The 18,724-nt window shown below is 45.8% G+C and overlaps 1 protein-coding gene across 1 annotated transcript; it reads left to right on the top strand.

Moving 5' to 3' along the window:
- The first annotated feature begins 1,821 nt into the window (after positions 1-1,821).
- On the top strand, positions 1,822-18,468 carry LOC145357071 (uncharacterized). The gene is made up of 4 exons (XM_080210158.1): positions 1,822-2,003; positions 12,819-12,940; positions 14,527-14,751; positions 17,244-18,468. Exons 1-4 carry the CDS (start codon positions 1,910-1,912, stop codon positions 17,277-17,279), a joined length of 477 nt encoding a protein of 158 aa, XP_080066284.1. The 5' UTR covers positions 1,822-1,909; the 3' UTR covers positions 17,280-18,468.
- Positions 18,469-18,724: the final 256 nt, after the last annotated feature.

The raw sequence follows: 18,724 nt of genomic DNA, 5'->3' as shown, positions 1-18,724 counted from the left end.
GCAACACCGGGCATACCTAAGCAAGAGATGTCAATCTGGTGAATTACAACACAGACTACCCAACAACATAAGCAGCAAGTGATAGAGCCAAGTGATCCATAACAAATAGATCAAATATAAATTCTGTGACTCAGCCACATCCATGGTGGTGGACAATTAAACAACTCACTGGAGGAGGAGGCTTCACAAATATCCTCAGCCTCAATGATGGGGGAGCCCAGCACATCAGTGCAAGAGATAAGGCTAAAAGCACCTTTAGCTACAAGTGCAGAGTGGATGATTCATCTCAGCGTCCTCCAGAGGTCCCCAGCATCACAGATGTCAGTCTTCAGCCAATTTGATTCACTCCACATGATATCAAGAAGTAGCTGAAGGCACTGGATACTGCAAAGGCAATGGACCCTGATAATATTCTGGAATGACGTGCTCCAGAAGTTGCCGTTCCAGTACAGTTACAACACTGGCATCTATCCAGCAATGTGGAAAATTGCCCAGGTGTGTCCTATACAAAAGAAACAGAAGACATCCAATCTGGCCAATAACCGCCCCATTAGTCCACTCTCAGTCTTCAGTAAAGTGATGGAAAGAGTCATTGGCAGTGCTATCAAACAGCGCTTCCTCGGAAATAACTTGCTCAATGAAACTTGGTGTTGACAAACTTCTTACTGAGTTTAGGTCCTGCCGAGGTCACTCAGCTCCCAAACTGGACAACATCCAAACTTGGGCTGAATGATAAGTAACATTTGTGACACACAAGTGCCAGACAATGACCATTTCCAACAAGAGAGAATCTGACCGCCTCCCCTTGACAATCAATGGAATTACCATCGCTGGATCTCCCACCATCTTTAAAATAAGGTCCCCCAACTCCCCCATGGACACTGAGAATCCGTCCCCCACAAGCACGGGGCTCCCAGAATCCTATCACACCCTTTGCCCAGTCTGCTTCCACCATCCTCCCCACCATTCCCCCCTCTCCCCTCCACCGCATCCCATCCCTCCCACCTCCCCCCTCCCCCCTTTCCCACCATTCCTCCTCCCCCCTCCCATCTCCTCTCTCCCACCCTCCTCCTCCCCAACCTCCCCCACACCTATCTTTCCTCCCCTTACCCCACCCGCTTCCACTTCCCTACAACTCTTTTCCTCACCCCCTCCCCCTTTCTTTCCCACCCCCCCTCACACCATCCCTATCCCTGCCCACCACCCAGCTCTTCCTCCTCACTTCTTCTTCAGTTCCCACCTCCCCTCTTTGGCCCCTCCCTACCCCATCCCCTCAGCCCTTCCCCTCCCTGTCCCAGTCAGCCCACCCACGCCCCATCCCCCTCAGCCCCTCCCCATCCCCCTCAGCCCTCCCCTTCCACATCCCCCTCAGCCACACTCTATCCCTTCAGGCCCACCCCACCCCCTCAGCCCCACTCCATCCTCCTCAGCCCCACTCCATCCTCCTCAGCCCCACCCTCCCCATCCCTTCCCATCCCCCCAGCTCCACCCCACCGCCCCCCCCCCCCCGCAGCCCCACCCTCTCGGTCCCTGCCTCTCCCTCCGGCCCCGCGCCACCCCCCTCAGCCCCGCCCCGTCAGTCCCTCCCCATCCTCCTCAGCTCCTCCCCACCCCCCTCGGCCCCTCCCCTCATGAATTCCCCTTCAGCCCCGCCCCCTCTCCCTCAGCCCCTCCCCCTCTCTCTCAGCCCCTCCCCCTCTCCCTCAGCCCCTCCCCCTCTCTCTCAGTCCCTCCCCCTCCCCCTCAGCCCCGCCCCCTCTCCCTCAGCCCGCCCCCTCCCTCAGCCCCTCCCCCTCCCTCAGCCCCTCCCCATCTCCGCCTTCCCCGGGCGGGGCCTATGTGGGGTTGAAGTTTCGGGTTGGGGGGTGCTCTGATCGTCGGGGCTCGGCGCTCTTTCTTGGGCGGGAGGATGAAGCTTCTGGAAGAGAAAACTGCTGCCATTGTGGATAAACTGTTCGAGGAGGAGGAGGAGGAAGATTCCCTGGAGACGGACAGCAGCGCAGGTACCGGGGGAGAGAGAAATTACCCCCTAAATACCACTCAAATACCTTTAAATTACCCCCTAAATACCCCTCCAATTCGGGGAGCGTCTCCCAATAACCCCCTCAACCCGGGGAGCGTCTCTAAATACCCCCTCAACCCGGGGAGCGTCTCCAAATAACCCCCTCAACCCGGGGAGCGTCTCCAAATAACCCCCTCAACCCGGGGAGCGTCTCCAAATAACCCCCTCAGCCCGGGGAGCGTCTCCAAATAACCCCCTCAGCCCGGGGAGCGTCTCTAAATAACCCCCTCAACCCGGGGAGCGTCTCTAAATACCCCCTCAGCCCGGGGAGCGTCTCTAAATACCCCCTCAGCCCGGGGAGCGTCTCTAAATACCCCCTCAGCCCGGGGAGCGTCTCTAAATACCCCCTCAGCCCGGGGAGCGTCTCTAAATACCCCCAAATCCACTGGGAGGCCAGTGTAATACTTCTGAGTGTCCCTCCATACTCTAAACTCCCAGGGAATATCTCTAAATACATCTGAACTGCCATGGTGCATCTCTAAATTCACAACTGTTCACGTTATATATGAATGATTTGGATGAGGGAACTAAATACATTATCTCTAAATTTGCAGGTGATACAGGGTTGAGTGGGAGGGTGAACTGTGAGGAGGATGTGAAAATGATTTGGACAGGCTGACTGCAGACATCTGGATGGCAGATGTAATCTAATGTGGATAAATGTGAGGTTATCCACTTTGGTAGCAATAACAGGAAGATATGTTATTACTTGAATGGGTACAAATTGAGAGAGGTGGATACTCAGCGAGAACTTGGTGTCCTCGTGTATCAGTCACTGAAAGCACATGAGCAGGTAAACAGGCAGTAAAGAAGGCAAACTGTATATTAGCCTTCATAGCGAGAGGATTTGAGTAAAGGATAGTGATGTTTTACTGCAATTATATAGGGTGTTGGTGAGGCCACACCTGGATAATTGTGTGCCATTTTGGTGTCCTTATCTGAAAAAGGATGCCCTTGGTTTAGAGGGAGTACAATGAAGGTTTACCAGGCAGATTCCTGGGATGGCAGATCTGTCATATGACGAGAGACTCGGTTAGGATTGTATTCATCGGAGTTTAGAAGAGTGAGACTGTTTCTCAAAGAAACTTGAAAATTCTGACAGGATTAGATGGGGTAGATTCAGAAAGAAGTTTCCAATGGTAGGGGTATCCAGAACTAAGGATCGTAGTTTCAGAATAAGAGGTAAATGTTTTAAGAACACAAGAGAAAGGAGCAGGAGTAGGCCATCTAGCCCCTCGAGCCTGCCCCACCATTCAATAAGATCATGGCTGAGCTGAAGGTGCCGCACAAAAGGTTGTTACAGAAGGTTAGGGGGCATGGAGTTGGGGGTAGGGTGTTAGCGTGGATAGGGGATTGGCTGTCAAATAGGAGGCAGAGAGTGGGTGTCAATGGGTGCTATTCGGATTGGCGGCTGGTGACTAGTGGAGTGCCCCAGGGATCGGTGCTGTGGCCTCAGCTATTTACCATTTATATAGATGATCTGGAGGAGGGAGCCAAGTGTAAGGTGTCGAAATTTGCTGATGACACCAAGATAAGTGGAACGCCAAATTGTGCGGAGGGTGTGGAAAGTCTGCAGAGGGGTCTAGGTAGGCTGAGCGAGTGGACGAGGACCTGGTAGATGGAATACAATGTTGGCAAGTGTGAGGTTATCCACTTTGGTAGGAATAATAGTAGGAAGGACTACTATTTACAGGGCGAAAAGCTGCAGCATGCTACAGTGCAGAGGGACCTGGGGGTCCTTGTGCATGAGTCACAAAAACCCAGCCTACAGGTGCAGCAGGTGGTCAGGAAGGCAAATGGGATGCTGGCCTTCATAGCGAGGGGGATTGAATATAAAAGTAGGGAGGTCTTGTTGCAACTGTACAGGGCACTAGTGAGGCCGCAGCTGAAGTACCGTGTGCAGTTTTGGTCGCCGCACTTGCGCAAGGATATTTTGGCCTTGGAGGGAGTGCAGAGGAGGTTCGCTAGGCTGATACCGGAGTTGAGGTGGTTGAGCTATGAGGAGAGGCTGAATAGACTGGGCTTGTACTCGTTAGAGTTTAGAAGGATGAGGGAAGATCTCATTGAGACGTATAAGATGATGAAAGGGATGGATAGGGTAGAGGTGGAGAGGTTCTTCCCGCTCAGAAAGGACAGCAGGACTAGAGGGCACAGCCTCAAGATAAGGGGGGGGGGTTAGTTTAGAACAGAGTTGAAGAGGAACTTCTTCACTCAAAGGTTGGTGAGTCTCTGGAATTCTCTGCCTGTTGAAGTGGTGGAGGCTACCTCACTAAATATATTTAAGACGCGGGTTGATCGGTTTTTGGTAGGCAAGGGGATTAAGGGTTGTGGGGAGAAAGTGGGACTGAGCCACTTCAGATCAGCCATGATCTTATTGAATGGCGGGGCAGGCTCGAAGGGCTGGATGGCCTACTCCTGCTCCTATTTCTTACGTTCTTATGTTCTGAAGTGGATCAATTCCAGTTATCCGCCTGCTCACCATAACCCTTAATTCCCTTATCGATCAGAAATCTATCTACCCGTGACATAAACATATTCAACGAGGTAGCCTCCACTACTTCAATGGGCAGAGAGTTCCAGAGATTCACTACCCTCTGAGTGAAGAAGTTCCTCCTCAACTCTGTTCTAAACTGATGACCCCCCCTTATTTTGAGGCTGTGTCCTCTAGTTCTGGTTTCCTTTCTAAGTGGAAAGAATCTCTCTACCTCTATCCTATTACTCCCTTCATTATCTTATATGTCTCTGTAAGATCACTCCTCGGCCTTCTAAACTCCAACAAGTACAGGCCCAATCTACTCAATCTCTCCTCGTAAGCTAACCCCGTCATCTCCGGGGTCAAACTGGTGAACCTTCTCTGTACTCCCTCCAGGGCCAATATATCTTTTTGCAAAATAAGGGGACCAAAATTGTACACAGTACTCCAGTTGCGGCCTCACCGGTGCCTTGTACGGTTGTAGCAAGACCTCCCTGCTTTTATATTCTTTCCTCCCTCGCGATAAAGGCCAACATTCCATTTGCCGCCTTGATCACCTGCTGCACCTCCAGACTGAGTTTTTGCGATTCATGCACAAGGACCCCCAGGTCCCTCTGCACAGTAGCATGTTGTAATTTTTCATCATTTAAATAATATTCCATTTTACTATAATTTCTTCCACATTTGCCAATGTTATACTTCATGTGCCAGATCCTCGCCCACTCACTCAGCCTATCCAAATCCCTCTGCAGACTTTCCGCGTCCTCCACTCAATTTGCTTTCCCACTCACCTTCGTGTCATCAGCAAACTTCGTAACCCTACACTCAGTCCCCTCCTCCAGATCATCTACATATATGGTAAACAGTTGAGGCCCCAGCACCGATCCCTACGGCTTGCTACTAGTTACCAACTGCCAACCAGAAAAGCACCCATTTATTCCAACTCTCTGCTTCCTGTTAGATAGCCAATCCTCAATCCACGCTAACAATTTACCCCCAACTCCGTGTACCCTAATCTTCTGCAGCAACCTTTTTGTGAGGCACCTTACCGTACGCCTTCTGGAAATCTAAAAACGCCACATCCACCAGTTCCCCTCTGTCTACCGCACTAGTCACATCCTCATAAAAATCCACTAAATTTGTCAAACACGACTTCCCCTTCATGAATCCATGCTGCGTCTGCTTGATCGAACCACTCTTTTCCAGGTGTCCTGCTATTTCTCCTTTAATGATAGATTCCAACAATTTCCCAACTACGGACATTAAGCTAATCGGCTTGTAGTTACCTGCCTTTTGTCTACTTCCTTTTTTAAACAGCGGCGTGACAATAGCTGTTTTCCAATCAGCCGGCACTTTCCCAGAGTCCAGCGAATTTTGATAAATAACTACTAATGCATCTGCTACTACTTCTGCCATTTCCTTCAGTACCCTGGGATGCATTCCATCTGGACCCAGGGACTTGTCTACCTTCAGTCCCATTACCAAGCACTACCTCTTTAGTAGCAGTAATTGTATTAAGGACCTCCCAACTCTCACCTACCAACCCTCGATCGTTAATGTCTGGTAAGCTATTTGTGTCCTCCACCGTGAAGACCAACACAAAAAACTTATTTAAAGTCTCAGCCATTTCCTCGTTTCCCACTATTAAATCCCACCTCTCATCCCCCAAGGGTCCAACATTCGCTCTAGCCGCTCTCTTCCTTTTTATATATTTGTAAAAACTTACTTTTTTTTATATTTTGAGCTAGTTTAGTTTCATAATCTATCTTTCCTTTCTTTATCCCTTTCTTAGTCATTCTTTGTTTTTTAAAGCTTTCCCAATCTTCTACTTCCCCACTATTTTTGGCCACTCTGTATGCATCGGTTTTTAATTTAATACTCTCCTTTATTTCCTTCGTTATCCATGGCTGGTTATCCCTTTTCTTAAAGTCCTTCTTTATCACCGGAATATATTTTTCCTGAGTACTGAAAAAAATCTCCTTAAAAATCCTTCACTGTTTCTCAGCTGTACTACCAACCAGCCTGCGCTCCCGATCTACATTAGCCAGTTCCACCCCTCTGTTCAAGTGGAGGACACTGGTTTAGGATCCTTCTTTCTCACCCTCCATCTGCATCAGAAATTCTACCTGTCTTGTTACACAGTACCAGATCTTAAGATAACTCGTTCCCTCATAGTTTCCTTGAATAGTGTGTTCCAGAACCTATCCCGACAGCATTCTAAGAACTCTTCCTCAAGTCCACCGGGTCCGACATGTGTCAACCAATCAATATGCAGGTTAAAATCCCCCATGGTTATTGCCGTTCCGTTTTTGCACGCATTAATTATTTGCTTGTTAGTAGCCCTCCCCACCTCAAAAGTTATTATTTGGGGGCCTATAGACCACGCCCACCGGTGACTTTCTTCCCTTACTATTTCTTATCTCCACCCACAATGATTCCACGTTTTGCTCTTTGGACCCTATATCTTCTCTCACTACCGCCCTGATATTATCCTTTATTAACAGAGCTACCCCACCTTCTCTTTCTTCCTGTAGATCCTTCCTAAATGTCTGATACCCCTGGACATTCCGTTCCCAGTCCTGGTCACCCTGTAACCACGTTTCTGTAATGGCCATTAGATCATACCCATTTATGCTGATTTGTGCCATCAACTCACTCACTTTGTTTCGAACGCTTCGTGCTTTCAGGTAAAGTGTCTTTATGCCAGCCTTTATCTGGACCCAATTTGTTGAAACGCTACTAACCTCTCCTGAGCCTTCTACTCCTTTAACTAGTTGAATGTCCTCAACATTAACCTGTACTCGTACCCTCTCCTTTACCTTTGATTTTGTTATTCTCCATACCACTGCACCTATTAACTAGGAGAGGGGAAATTTCTTCACCAGAAAGTGGTGAATGTGTGGAATCCACAAAATGTAGCTGAGGACAAAATGTGTGATTTCAAGAAGAAATTAGATAAAAATCTTGTGGCTAAAGGAATCAAGGGATATGGGGGGAAGGGGAGATCAGGATATTGAATTGGATGATCAGCCATGATCAAAAGCATTGGCGAAGCAGGCTTGAAGAGCCTATCCTGCTTCTATTTCTCTGAGACTGCATGTGAAGGATGTGAAAACCCGTTCAAAACACTTACTCTGTCCAAACAGCCAACACTTATAAAGAACGATCCCTTGTTTCTAAGTTCCAGCATACAAGGGAGACTTGGCAACAGCAACACTTAGAACATGTTCCCCTATCTGCTAAACCTGTTCTCACAGTCTCCCAAAGGAATCAGCTCCTGATCAAGAAGCCCAACCTCTGCAAAGGCTTGAGTCTCCTGGCTGAAACTTGAGTTAGGATCTGCCTCAGGGAGTGGACATTGTGCTGTACAATGCAGTATTCCATTATCAGAGAGATTGATAAGGTTTCATTGGGTGAGAATGTCATCCCAATAGAAGCAGAGTTGGATGGGTTACAGTGATGAGGAAAATGTGGTACAGTGTCTCTAACATTTTTTAATTACAAATAATGAAATAAATTAAGGGGGTGGGCAATGGCTTAGTGGTATTATTGCTAGACTATTAATCCAGAAACTCAACTAATGTTCTGGGGACCTGGGTTCGAATCCTGCCATGGCAGATGGTGGAATTTGAATTCAATATAAAAAAAATCTGGAATTAAGGATCTACTGATGACCATGAAATCATTATCGATTGTCAGAAAAAGCCATCTGGTTCACAAATGCCCTTTAGGGAAGGAAATAAGAACATAAGAAATAGGAGCAGGAGTAGGCCATCTGGCCCTTCGAGCCTGCCCTGCCATTCAATAAGATCATGGCTGATCTGTCGTGGCTCAGTTCCACATTCCCGCCCTCCCCCCATAACCCTTAATCCCCTCTCTTATCAAAAACCCATCAACCCGCATCTTAAAAATATTTAGCGAGGCAGCCTCCGCCACTTCAACAGGCAGAGAATTCCAGAGATTCACCACCCTTTGAGTGAAGAAGTTCTTCCTCAACTCCGTTCTAAACCGCGCCCCCTTTATCTTGAGGCTGTGCCCCCTAGTCCTACTGTCCTTTCTGAGCGGGAAGAGTCTCTCCACCTCTATCCTATCCATCCCATTCATCATCTTATACATCTCAATGAGATCTCCCCTCATTCTTCTAAACTCTAACGAGTACAAGCCTAGTTTATTCAGCCTCTCCTCATAGCTCAACCCCCTCAACTCCGGTATCAGCCTAGTAAACCTCCTCTGCACTGGCCTTACTTGGTCTGGCCTACATGTGACTCCAAAGCCACAGCAACGTGGTTGAGTCTCAACTGCCCTCCAGGAGCAACTAGGGATGGGCAATAAATGCTGGCCAGCCAGCAATGTCCATGACCCATGAATGAATAAAAAAAAAGAATGGTATCATTTTTCAGTCTGAATCAGTCTCTTGAAGAGAACATGTCTGTCCCCAAGCCCTTGTAAAAATTTGGTGCCTTCACGTTGGCAGTTAAGTCGACACAGTGGTTAGCACCATTGCTTCACAGTGCACATTCTCCCCATGTCTATGTGGGTTTCCTCCAGGTGCTCCAGTTTCCTACCATAGTCCAAAAATGTGTTGGTTAGATGGATTAGCCATGCTAAATTGACCCTGGTGTCAGGGGGATTAGCAGGATAAATATATGGGGTTATGGGAATCTGGCATAGGTGGGATTGCGGTCATTGCAGACTCAATGGGCTGAATGGCGTCCTGCACTGTAGGGATTCTATGGAACATCTAGCTTGGGATTCTGCCAGTGCTGAATTTGTGTAAAAACTGGGGTAAATCCTGCTGTGGGATTTTCAAAATGAATCTCACCCTGTGCATTGCAGAGAGCCTCAGAGAGATTCACACTGAAAATCAGCGGGTGGGGCCTATTCCTACAGGAGAGGCCGGCAGCATAGTGCTGAGTGGGCCACTGCACATGCGCCGATCTGTCAGCGCTGAGATCGGCACATGCGCGGTAGCCCTACGCTGCTGGCCTCCTGTTCACTGGCCAGCTCTGAGACCCCCTCCACCCCCAACTCCCCGATCGCTGGTGTCTCCAAACCCGCCCCCTCATGGTAGTCCAAATCACCTGATTCTCCCCTCACCCACAAGCAATCACGACCCCAACACACACTCGATCCTAAGTGCGGAGTGGCAGCAGCACCCCTGACCCTCACCGATATCTCTCCCTCAGGCCCACCCCCTCTGACCCTAACCCCCTTGGCACTGCCTGATGCCCAGTGGGCAGTGCCAAGGTGCCCCCAGGCATTGCCACCTTGCCGCTTAGGTAGTGCCACACACGCGTACACACTTTACCTGCACCCCCCCCGCCCCCACAGACACATGCGCGCACACACATTCTCTGCCCCACCCCACTCTGTCACATGTGCATGCATGCACACAAACATAAGAACTAGGAGCTGGAGTAGGCCATTCAGCCCCTCGAGCCTGCTGCAACATTCAATATGATCATGGCTGATCTCACCTCGGCCTCACCACCTTCTGAGCTGTTTTCCATAACGCTTCAACTCCATTCCAAATTAAAATCCTGTCTATCTCTTCCTTAAATTTACTTGATGTCCCGGCATTCCACAGATTCACCACCCTTTGAGAGAAGTAGTTTCTCCTCACCCCTGTATAAAATCTGCTTTTCCTAACACCAGACCTCTTGTTCTAGATTGCCCCACAAGAGGAAGCATCTGCTCTACATCTACCTGGCCGATACCTTTGTGGCCATGTAGGTCTGAAAATGCCTGATCTCGGAAGTTAAGCAGACTCAGGCCTGGTTAGTACTCGGATGGGAGACTGTCGGGGAATACCAGGTGCACTAGGCTTTAAAAGTGGGCAGCACGGTGGCACAGTGTTTAGCCTCTCGCAGTGCCAGAGACCAGGGTTCAATTCCGGCTTCGGGCGACTGTGGAATCTGCACATTTTCCGTGTCTGTATGGGTTTACTCTGGGTGCTCCAGTTTCCTCCTCCAATCCAAAGATGTGCAGGTTAGGTGGATTGGCCACGCTAACTTGCCCCTCAATGTTGGGGGGATAGCAAGGTAAATAGGTAGAGTTGTCGGTGCAGGCTCAATGGGCCTAATAGCCTCCTTCTGCATTATGTGATCTTGTATGTAGATTTTATGATCTTACATACATCAATTAGATACGCCTCTCATTCTTCTAAACTCTACAGCGTACAGACCAGCGTACTGCTCAATCTTTCTTCATAAGACAAACCCCTCATTTCTGGAATCAATCTGGTGAACCACATCCTTCCTTAAATATGGGGACCAAAACTGTACACAGTGTTCCAGATGCAGTCTCACCAATGCCTTGTATAGTTGCAGTAATACTTTCTTACTTTTATAATCTTATTCCTTTAGTTATAAATGCCAAAATTCCATTTGTTTTCCTTATTACCTGCATAATAGTTTTCTGCGATTCATGCATGAGGACACCCAGATCCCTCTGCACCAAAGCACTCTGAAATCTCTCTCCTCTTAGAAAATAAGTTGCCTTCCTATTTTTTCCAACCAAAATATACTCTCTGGCTTCTTCCATTGAACCAATGTCTAATCCAATTCTTCTCCATGTATACCTAGCGACTGAAACTTCCTAACTAACCTCCCATGGGACCTTGTCAAAGGCGTTATTGAAGTCCATATAGACAACATCCACTGCCTTCCCTTTATCCACTTTCCTGGTAACCTCCTCGAAAAACTCTAATAGATTGGTTAAACATGACCTACCACACGCAAAGCCATGTTGACTCTCCCTAATAAGTCCCTGAGTATCCAAGTATGTGTAGATCCTATCTCTTAGTACTCATTCCAATAATTTACCTGCTACTGACGTCAAACTTACTGGCCTATAATTTCCCAGGTTACTTTTTGAGCCTTTTTTAACGATGGAACAACGTGAGTTATCCTCCAATCATCCAGCATCTCACCTGTGGATACTGACATTTTAAATGTAGCTGCCAGGACCTCTGCAATTTCAACACTGGTCTCCTTCAAGGTCCGAGGGAATACCCTGTCCGGTTCTGGGGATTTATCTACTCTGATTTGCCTCAAGACAGCAAGCACCTCCTCCCCTTTAATCTGTATAGGTTCCATGACCTCCCTACTTGTTTGCCTTATTTCCATAGACTCCATGCCAGTTTCCTTAGTAAATATGGATGCAAAAAACCCATTTAATATCTCCCCCCACATTTCTTTTGGTTCCATACATAGCCGACCACTCTGATCTTCAAGAGGACCAATTTTATCCCTTACTATCCTTTTGCTCTTAATATACCTATAGAAGCTCTTAGGATTATCCTTCACCTTGACTGCCAAACAAACTCGTGTTCTTTTAGCCTCCTGATTTCTTTCTTAAGTAGCTTCTTGCATTTTTTATACTCCTCAAGCATCTTATTTGTTCCCTGTTGCCTATACATGTCATACATCTCCCTCTTCTTCTTTATCAGAGTTCCAATATCCCTTGAGAACCAAGGCTCCTTATTCTTATTCACTTTACCTTTAATCCTGACAGAAACATACAAACTCTGCACTCTCAAAATTTCTCCTTAAGTCCTCCCACTTACCAATCACATCCTTGCCAGAGAACAGCCTGTCCCAATCCACGCTTTGTAGATCCTTTCTCGTTTCTTCAAATTTGGCCTTTTTCCAGTTTGGAACCTCAACCCGAGGACCAGATCTGTCTTTATCCATGATCAAGTTGAAACTAATGGCATTATGACCACTGGAACCAAAGTGTTCCCTTACACACACACTTCCGTCATCTGTCCTAACTTGCGAGGAAGGCATGTTGTGTATTTTAGCTGTCTAGCAACCCTCTACTAGAATTTATGGGTTTTTATGGGTCTACTGGGTTTTTAAAATCCAACCAGAAAAAGTAGAATTAGAATTTTTTTTCAAAAAGCGCACCTTCATAACAGGTGCCGAGCTTATTGAGTATTGGAGCTGCACTCATCCAGGCAAGTGGAGAGTATTCCATCACACTCCTAACTTATGCCTTGTAGATGGTGAGCAGGCTTTGGGGAGTGAGAAGGTGAGTTACTCGCTGCAGGATTCCCAGCCTCTGACCTCTTATTTGCTTTGCTCAGAATATTGGTGTTGAGGGATTTAGCAGCGGTAATGCTATTTAATTTCATGGGAAGACTCTCCCTGGGCAGGGCCTGTTTGATTTAATTTCCCTTCAGATTTCCATATTTCTGTGTTCCTATTTTCTCCAGTGTGTTACAGACGTGAGCAGAGGGGGGTCATGTTTGTCTAACATATTTTGTACTTTGCATTCTAGAGGATGAGGAGATTCTTCGGATAGCTCGTTGTCTGCGCAAACTCGGTGATGAATACAACAATGTGATTCAGGCACATATGGAAAACCTGAAGCCTGAGTTTAAATATCTGGAAACAGATCAGGTATGTCAGACTTCTTTTGAAATACATGCTGAAAGTTGATGGGTACAGCACACTTGATGTGATTTACTCACACACGTTACTATAGATTGAACAGAACAGAGAGCGATCTTATTTCCAAATTGCAAGCTGCTGTCACTGCCACCTTGTCAGCATTAGCGAGCTATGACTTCGCTTCCTCCCACTCACTCAATCAGACGATGCATCTTCATTCACCCAGTCTGCTTCTATTCAACCCAATTGGAAAGTCCCTGACAAATTGCAAACAGATTAAAGCATTTTCAAATGACATAGTCAACATCTCTCATTGGAGAAGGAATATAGCAATATGAAAATCAGAGGGGATATTGAGAAACGGAATTGATGCTGTATCATATAGACACCTGTTACAGAAATTGTATCATGCTGTTTAACCACATAGCACAAACCTGTATCCAATTCCCCATCCCCTCTCTCTCTCTCTCTCTCTCACTGACACAGACACACAACACACACACAGTATATCCCATCCAACTCCCCACCCTCTCTCACACTGTACCCCATTCAATTCCCCACTCTCTCTCACACACACACACACACACACGTGTTGTACTGCATCCAACTCCCCACCCTCACGTGTGCGCGCACACACACACAGTATCCCATCCAACTTCCCATCCTCTCAAAGACACTGTACCCCATCCAAATCCCCACCCTGTCTCACACACACACACACACACACTACCACATCCAACCCTCCACCCCCACACACACTGTACCCCATTCAACTCCCCACTCTCAAACATGCTGTACTCCCTCCCCCCACCCCCCACCACACACATATACTGTACCCCATTCAATTCCAGTTGGACTGCTTGCCATATGGTTGTTAAAAACAGTGCATTTAACATATTTAAAGTAAGCAGCTTTCTGTACGGGCCATGCAGGTAAAATCCAGATATTGTCGTCTTCAACAGGCTAATGCTGGTTAATTGAACAGGCTGCTCAGGTCTTGTGTCTCTGTCCATCAGTCTTTCTCGCCCTCTTGTACTCAAGTTCTATTCAAATCTATACCCAGTCCAAAGATGTGCAGTTTAGATTGATTGGCCATGCTAAATTGCCCCTTAGTGTCAGGGGGATTACAGGGTAAATATGTAGGGTTGCAGGATAGGGCCTGGATAGGATTGCGGTTAGTGCAGACTTGATGGGCCGAATGGCCTCCTGCCCTGTAGGGATTCTATTTCTTTCTGCACTGGACAGGAAATAATCCTCCTGCGCATTGATTCTGTACTCATCACTAAGGTAAAATGTTACAATCCATCGTAACCCTTTTAGTTGAGTATTTATGATTCATTTTGATGTGGAAACAATAGAACAAATTGCATAATTGGAAAGAAAAAGCAGACAAGTGATGTGTCAAACATGTATGGAATGAAGCATCCAAACAAACTGGAGCTTAATAAAGATGAAGACAAGTTTACCTTTCAGCAATAGCCAACTAAAGCTTATCGAGAAATTTCCCCAGATATTGCTTCATCTCCAGGATGGATTTAGCTGTGCAGCACCTGCTGTTTGTCTTGATAACTCTTTATTTCTAATGTTTGCTTAAGGGTCCTGAAACATTCTCTGGCCTAGTCAATTATTTGAATAGCAAGCCCGAATTGCAGACACATCTACAACAATTGGGTTCCGAGATGAACGTTTTGCGAATCGCTGTGGTTCTGGGAATACAGATCGTTCGGGAAGTACCTGAACTGATCCCTAAAGTCAAGACTGCCATGATAAACTTCTTCAATACCAAACTGCTGAGCTGGGTCCAGCGTTCAGGAGGATGGGTAAGTGCGGCGTTGGACTCACATTTACCATGGAGGTTGCTCAGTGGGAAACACATATTTTCAACATGAGTCTTTCCTCCTTTTGTGCCTGATCCTTTTATCAGAAATCTGTTTCAGCTTTGGCTGAATGGTTCAATGCTCCTGAAACAGGGGCAGCAGACAAATTAGACTATCAAGATTGCTCCCCCATTCATGGCTGATTTTTTTTTTTGGCTTCAACTCTTGTTCGCCCTTGTATGCAGAATATCCTTTAATTTCCTGAAAGACACACAACTTGTAACTACCAAACAGGCACGATGGCTCCAGTCTAGGTATAGGGAAACAGTGATTTAAAAAAAAATGCTGCTTCTCCCAGGATCAGAGCACTCACTCCTGAGGATGTGGACAGGATCAGCCAAGCTGTGAAATCCCAGCATGGTTCAATATCCTGTCTGTCTTCACACAATAAGAACTATTTCTCGCATGTGGAATCTGAAGCAGACAGCAAGATGGATACAGAACTGGCTTGGCCATAGAAGACAGAGGATAGCAGTGGGGAGGTGCTTTTCTGAATGGAGGGCTGTGACTAGCGGTGCTCCACAGGAATCAGTTCTGGGACCTTTGTTGTTCATAGTATATACAAATTATTTGGAGGAAAACTTAGCTGGTCTGATTAGTAAGTTTGCAGGCAATACAAAAAATTGGTGGAGTTGCAGATAATGAAGAGGATTGTCAGAGGATTCAGCAAGATATAGACTGGTTGGAGACTTGGGTGGAGAAATTGCAGATGGAATTTAATCCAGATAGTGTGAGATAATGCATTTTGGAAGATCCAATGCATGTAGGAATTATACAGTAAATGTTTGAACCCTTAGGAGTATTGACTGACAGATCTGGGTGTACATGTCCACTGATCTCTGAAAGTGGCAACTCAGACGGATAAGGTAGTCAAGAAGCATATGGCATACTTGCCTTTATCAGTTGGGGCTTGAGTACAAAAATTGGCAGGTCATGCTGTAGCTGTATAGAACTTGGTTAGACCTCATTCAGAATATTGTGAACAGTTCTGGTTGCCACACTAACAGAAGGATGTGGAGGCTTTGGAGAGAGTACAGAAAAGATTTGCCAGGATGTTGCCTGGTCTGGAGGGTATTAGCTAAGAGGAGAGGTTGGATAAACTTGGTTTGTTCTAGAATGACGGAGGTTAAGGGGTGACCTGATAGGTCTACAAGATTGAGTGGCATGGACAGAGTGGATAGTCAGATGCTTTTTCCTGAGGTAGAAAAATCAAGTACTAGGGGACGTAGGTTTAAGGTACGTGGGGAAAAGTTTAGAGGAAATGTGCGAGGCAAGCGTTTTACACAGAGGGTGGTGAATGTCTGAAATACGTTGCCTGGGGAGGTGATGGGAGCAGGTACAATGACAGCATTTAAGGGGCAACTAGACAACTACGTGAATAGGATGGGAATGGAAGAATATGCACTTGCGGTTTTAGTTTAGGCAGGCATCATGATCGGCTGAGGCTTGGAGGGCCGAAGGGCCTGTTACTGTGTTGTACTTTTCTTTGTTCTTTGTTTTGTTTAGACAGCAGCTTTGGAGTACATCCCAGAAAGAGAGAGAGGAGAAAAACAATAACAGGAAAAAACATTGAAATCCAAAATGTGATAGACATTCCTGAATGTAGTCTGTACCAACTGATTAGACAAGGCCATGGCAAGAGAGTGGGGCATTGGGATTGATACAGGGCTGTTGGGAGAGAATGAGGCAGTGGGATTAGTGTTAGATTGATACAGGGCTATGAGGAGAGTGGTACAATGGGATTAGTTTTAGACTAATACAGGGCTATGGGGAGAGAGTGGGATAAGAAATTAGTTTTAGATTGGACAGGACTACAGGGAGAGAGTGGGATATTGAGATTAATATTAGATTGATACAGGGCTATGGTGAGATTTATTATTGTCACATTATTGATATACAATGAAAAGTATTATTTTTTGCACACTATACAGACAAACATACCATTCATAGAGTATATAGGGGAGAAGATGCAGAATGTAGTGTTACAGTCATAGCTAAGGTGTGGAGAAAGATCAGTTTAATGCGAGGTAGGTCCATTCAAAAGTCTGATGGCAGCAGGGAACTGTAGAGTTAGTGTTAGATTGATACAGGGCTATTGTGAGAGAGTGGGGCACTGGGATTAGTTTTAGTGGATACAGGGCTATGGTGAGCAAGCAGGGCAGTGGGATTAGATTGATACAAACCATTGGTGGGAGAATAGGACATTGGGATTAGAAGTATCTGATTAGAAATAGCTTTGTCTCCTTGACAGAGCAGGCAACAACCTCCAACCACATAGCTAACTGAGTGTAGAACCAAACATTTCATTTTATTCCCTAATGGGGGGAAAGGAGCTGGATTATGCTAAAACAGAGGGAACTACACGTTTAAATGAGACAATTTGACAGGAATCATCAGTGCCCTGTGTGTGTAATTGTCTTCGTATTTCTTTACAGGAAGAAATTGTGAGGTGTACCGACTCATCACAATGAATGATGGAAAGTCCGAGATTCTTGCAAATACCACAATAAAATACATTCCAATTACAAACTGACGATCAAGCTGAAGAACATTTTTGATTCTGCCACCGCCCCCACACCCCAATTTTCAATATCATCTCCCTCAGGAGTTTGATGTCCACAAAGCAATTTCACAACTTCCTCCTCAGAACCCTGGTGACTGCCCATTTTACTGATGATGCTGTCTTTCGCTTGGGCTGAGTGATGCATCTGCTGTATGTGTGCAAAAGCAAAGGAAATTGTGAGTCAACACAGGAGTCAATGTCACAGAATCTGCGCAACTGCAGCTACTGAATGAAAGAAAATGAATGCCTAGGAGAGTGCAACAGCAGATGGAGGGACTGATTTTTTTAAGCTCTGTTCACATGCAGCCATTGAATGGATAACTTGGCATCTTTAATGTTTGAATGGGTTAATTGGATTTGCAGTGGTCAAGACTGAGTTTCATTCACATTCAAAATGCTAGAATCTAATTAATGAAATGGTTTTTTTAATGAAATGGGTCAATTGATGTAAATGTGGAGCTTGTGGTAAGAATTAGTCATCATACTTCAGATTTCTTCTAGACACAACTTGGTTTTGGTTTATCAAAAAGCAGTGTCACTGTCATGTTTGAAATCACAATCAAACCGTTCAGGACTAGTCACCTAGAATCAGGGAAACAATAGAGTTAAGATATTGAGCATCAGTTTTCATTCACCAACTTATCAAAGAAATACATCTCATTTGCCACACATTGTAAACTTAACAGTGTCATGGCCTTGGAATTTAACATTAATATTGCAGCTATCAAACCTTAATGGATTTTAAGAAAGAGTATATCTTAGAGTCCTCACATTAAAGACTACATATTGGTATTTAAGTGTGCCTGATTAGGAAATCTGCAGGTTGGTGCTAGTTGAGTTTTCTGTGCACAGTCTTTTGACAATGTTATTGTTCTACTTCCTGGTCAGTGTTTCTTGATATAAATGTGAAGGGGTTTTAGGCAGTGTTAATGGACTTGCGGCATATCAGAAGACAGTGTAATCATGCTGAAAATTATTCATAAGGCATAATCGTGAATGTACCACAAAGCATTAAACACTTTATACACTGTCATTTTTAAGAATGGAATGTGTGGACTGAATGCTGATGGCAGGAATAAAATATTGCTGGATTGTTACTTGTGGATGTGGTGTCAAAATCACTTGAAAATAAACTAGCTTTCTCCTGTTCACCATTTCCATAATTCTATTTATTTTTCTTATTTAAAACCATGGTTGAAAGTGGAACTTGCCACAGAATAATTGAAGTAATTATCATTTAAAGGGAAGCTAGACATTACGTTAACAGGAGAGTTGGCTGCACCAATGGACCATTTGAGCTGCTGCCCTTTGTTTCTAAGTACAATTCCTTCCTTTAATTCAAGGATGGGACAG

This window comes from Carcharhinus amblyrhynchos, chromosome 22 (genome assembly GCF_965287045.1).
Source record: "Carcharhinus amblyrhynchos chromosome 22, sCarAmb.v2.hapA, whole genome shotgun sequence".
Classification (NCBI taxonomy): domain Eukaryota; kingdom Metazoa; phylum Chordata; class Chondrichthyes; order Carcharhiniformes; family Carcharhinidae; genus Carcharhinus; species Carcharhinus amblyrhynchos.
The sequence above is the reverse complement of the archived record's forward strand: the minus strand, read 5'-3'. Positions and strand labels throughout refer to the sequence as shown.

Coding starts and splice junctions, on each gene's coding strand:
- LOC145357071 (XM_080210158.1), top strand. CDS start 1,910: ATGAAGCTTCTGGAAGAGAAAACTGCTGCCATTGTGGATAAACTGTTC. Junction 2,004..12,818: donor GGAGACGGACAGCAGCGCAG/GTACCGGGGGAG, acceptor TTTGCATTCTAG/AGGATGAGGAGATTCTTCGG. Junction 12,941..14,526: donor AATATCTGGAAACAGATCAG/GTATGTCAGACT, acceptor TGTTTGCTTAAG/GGTCCTGAAACATTCTCTGG.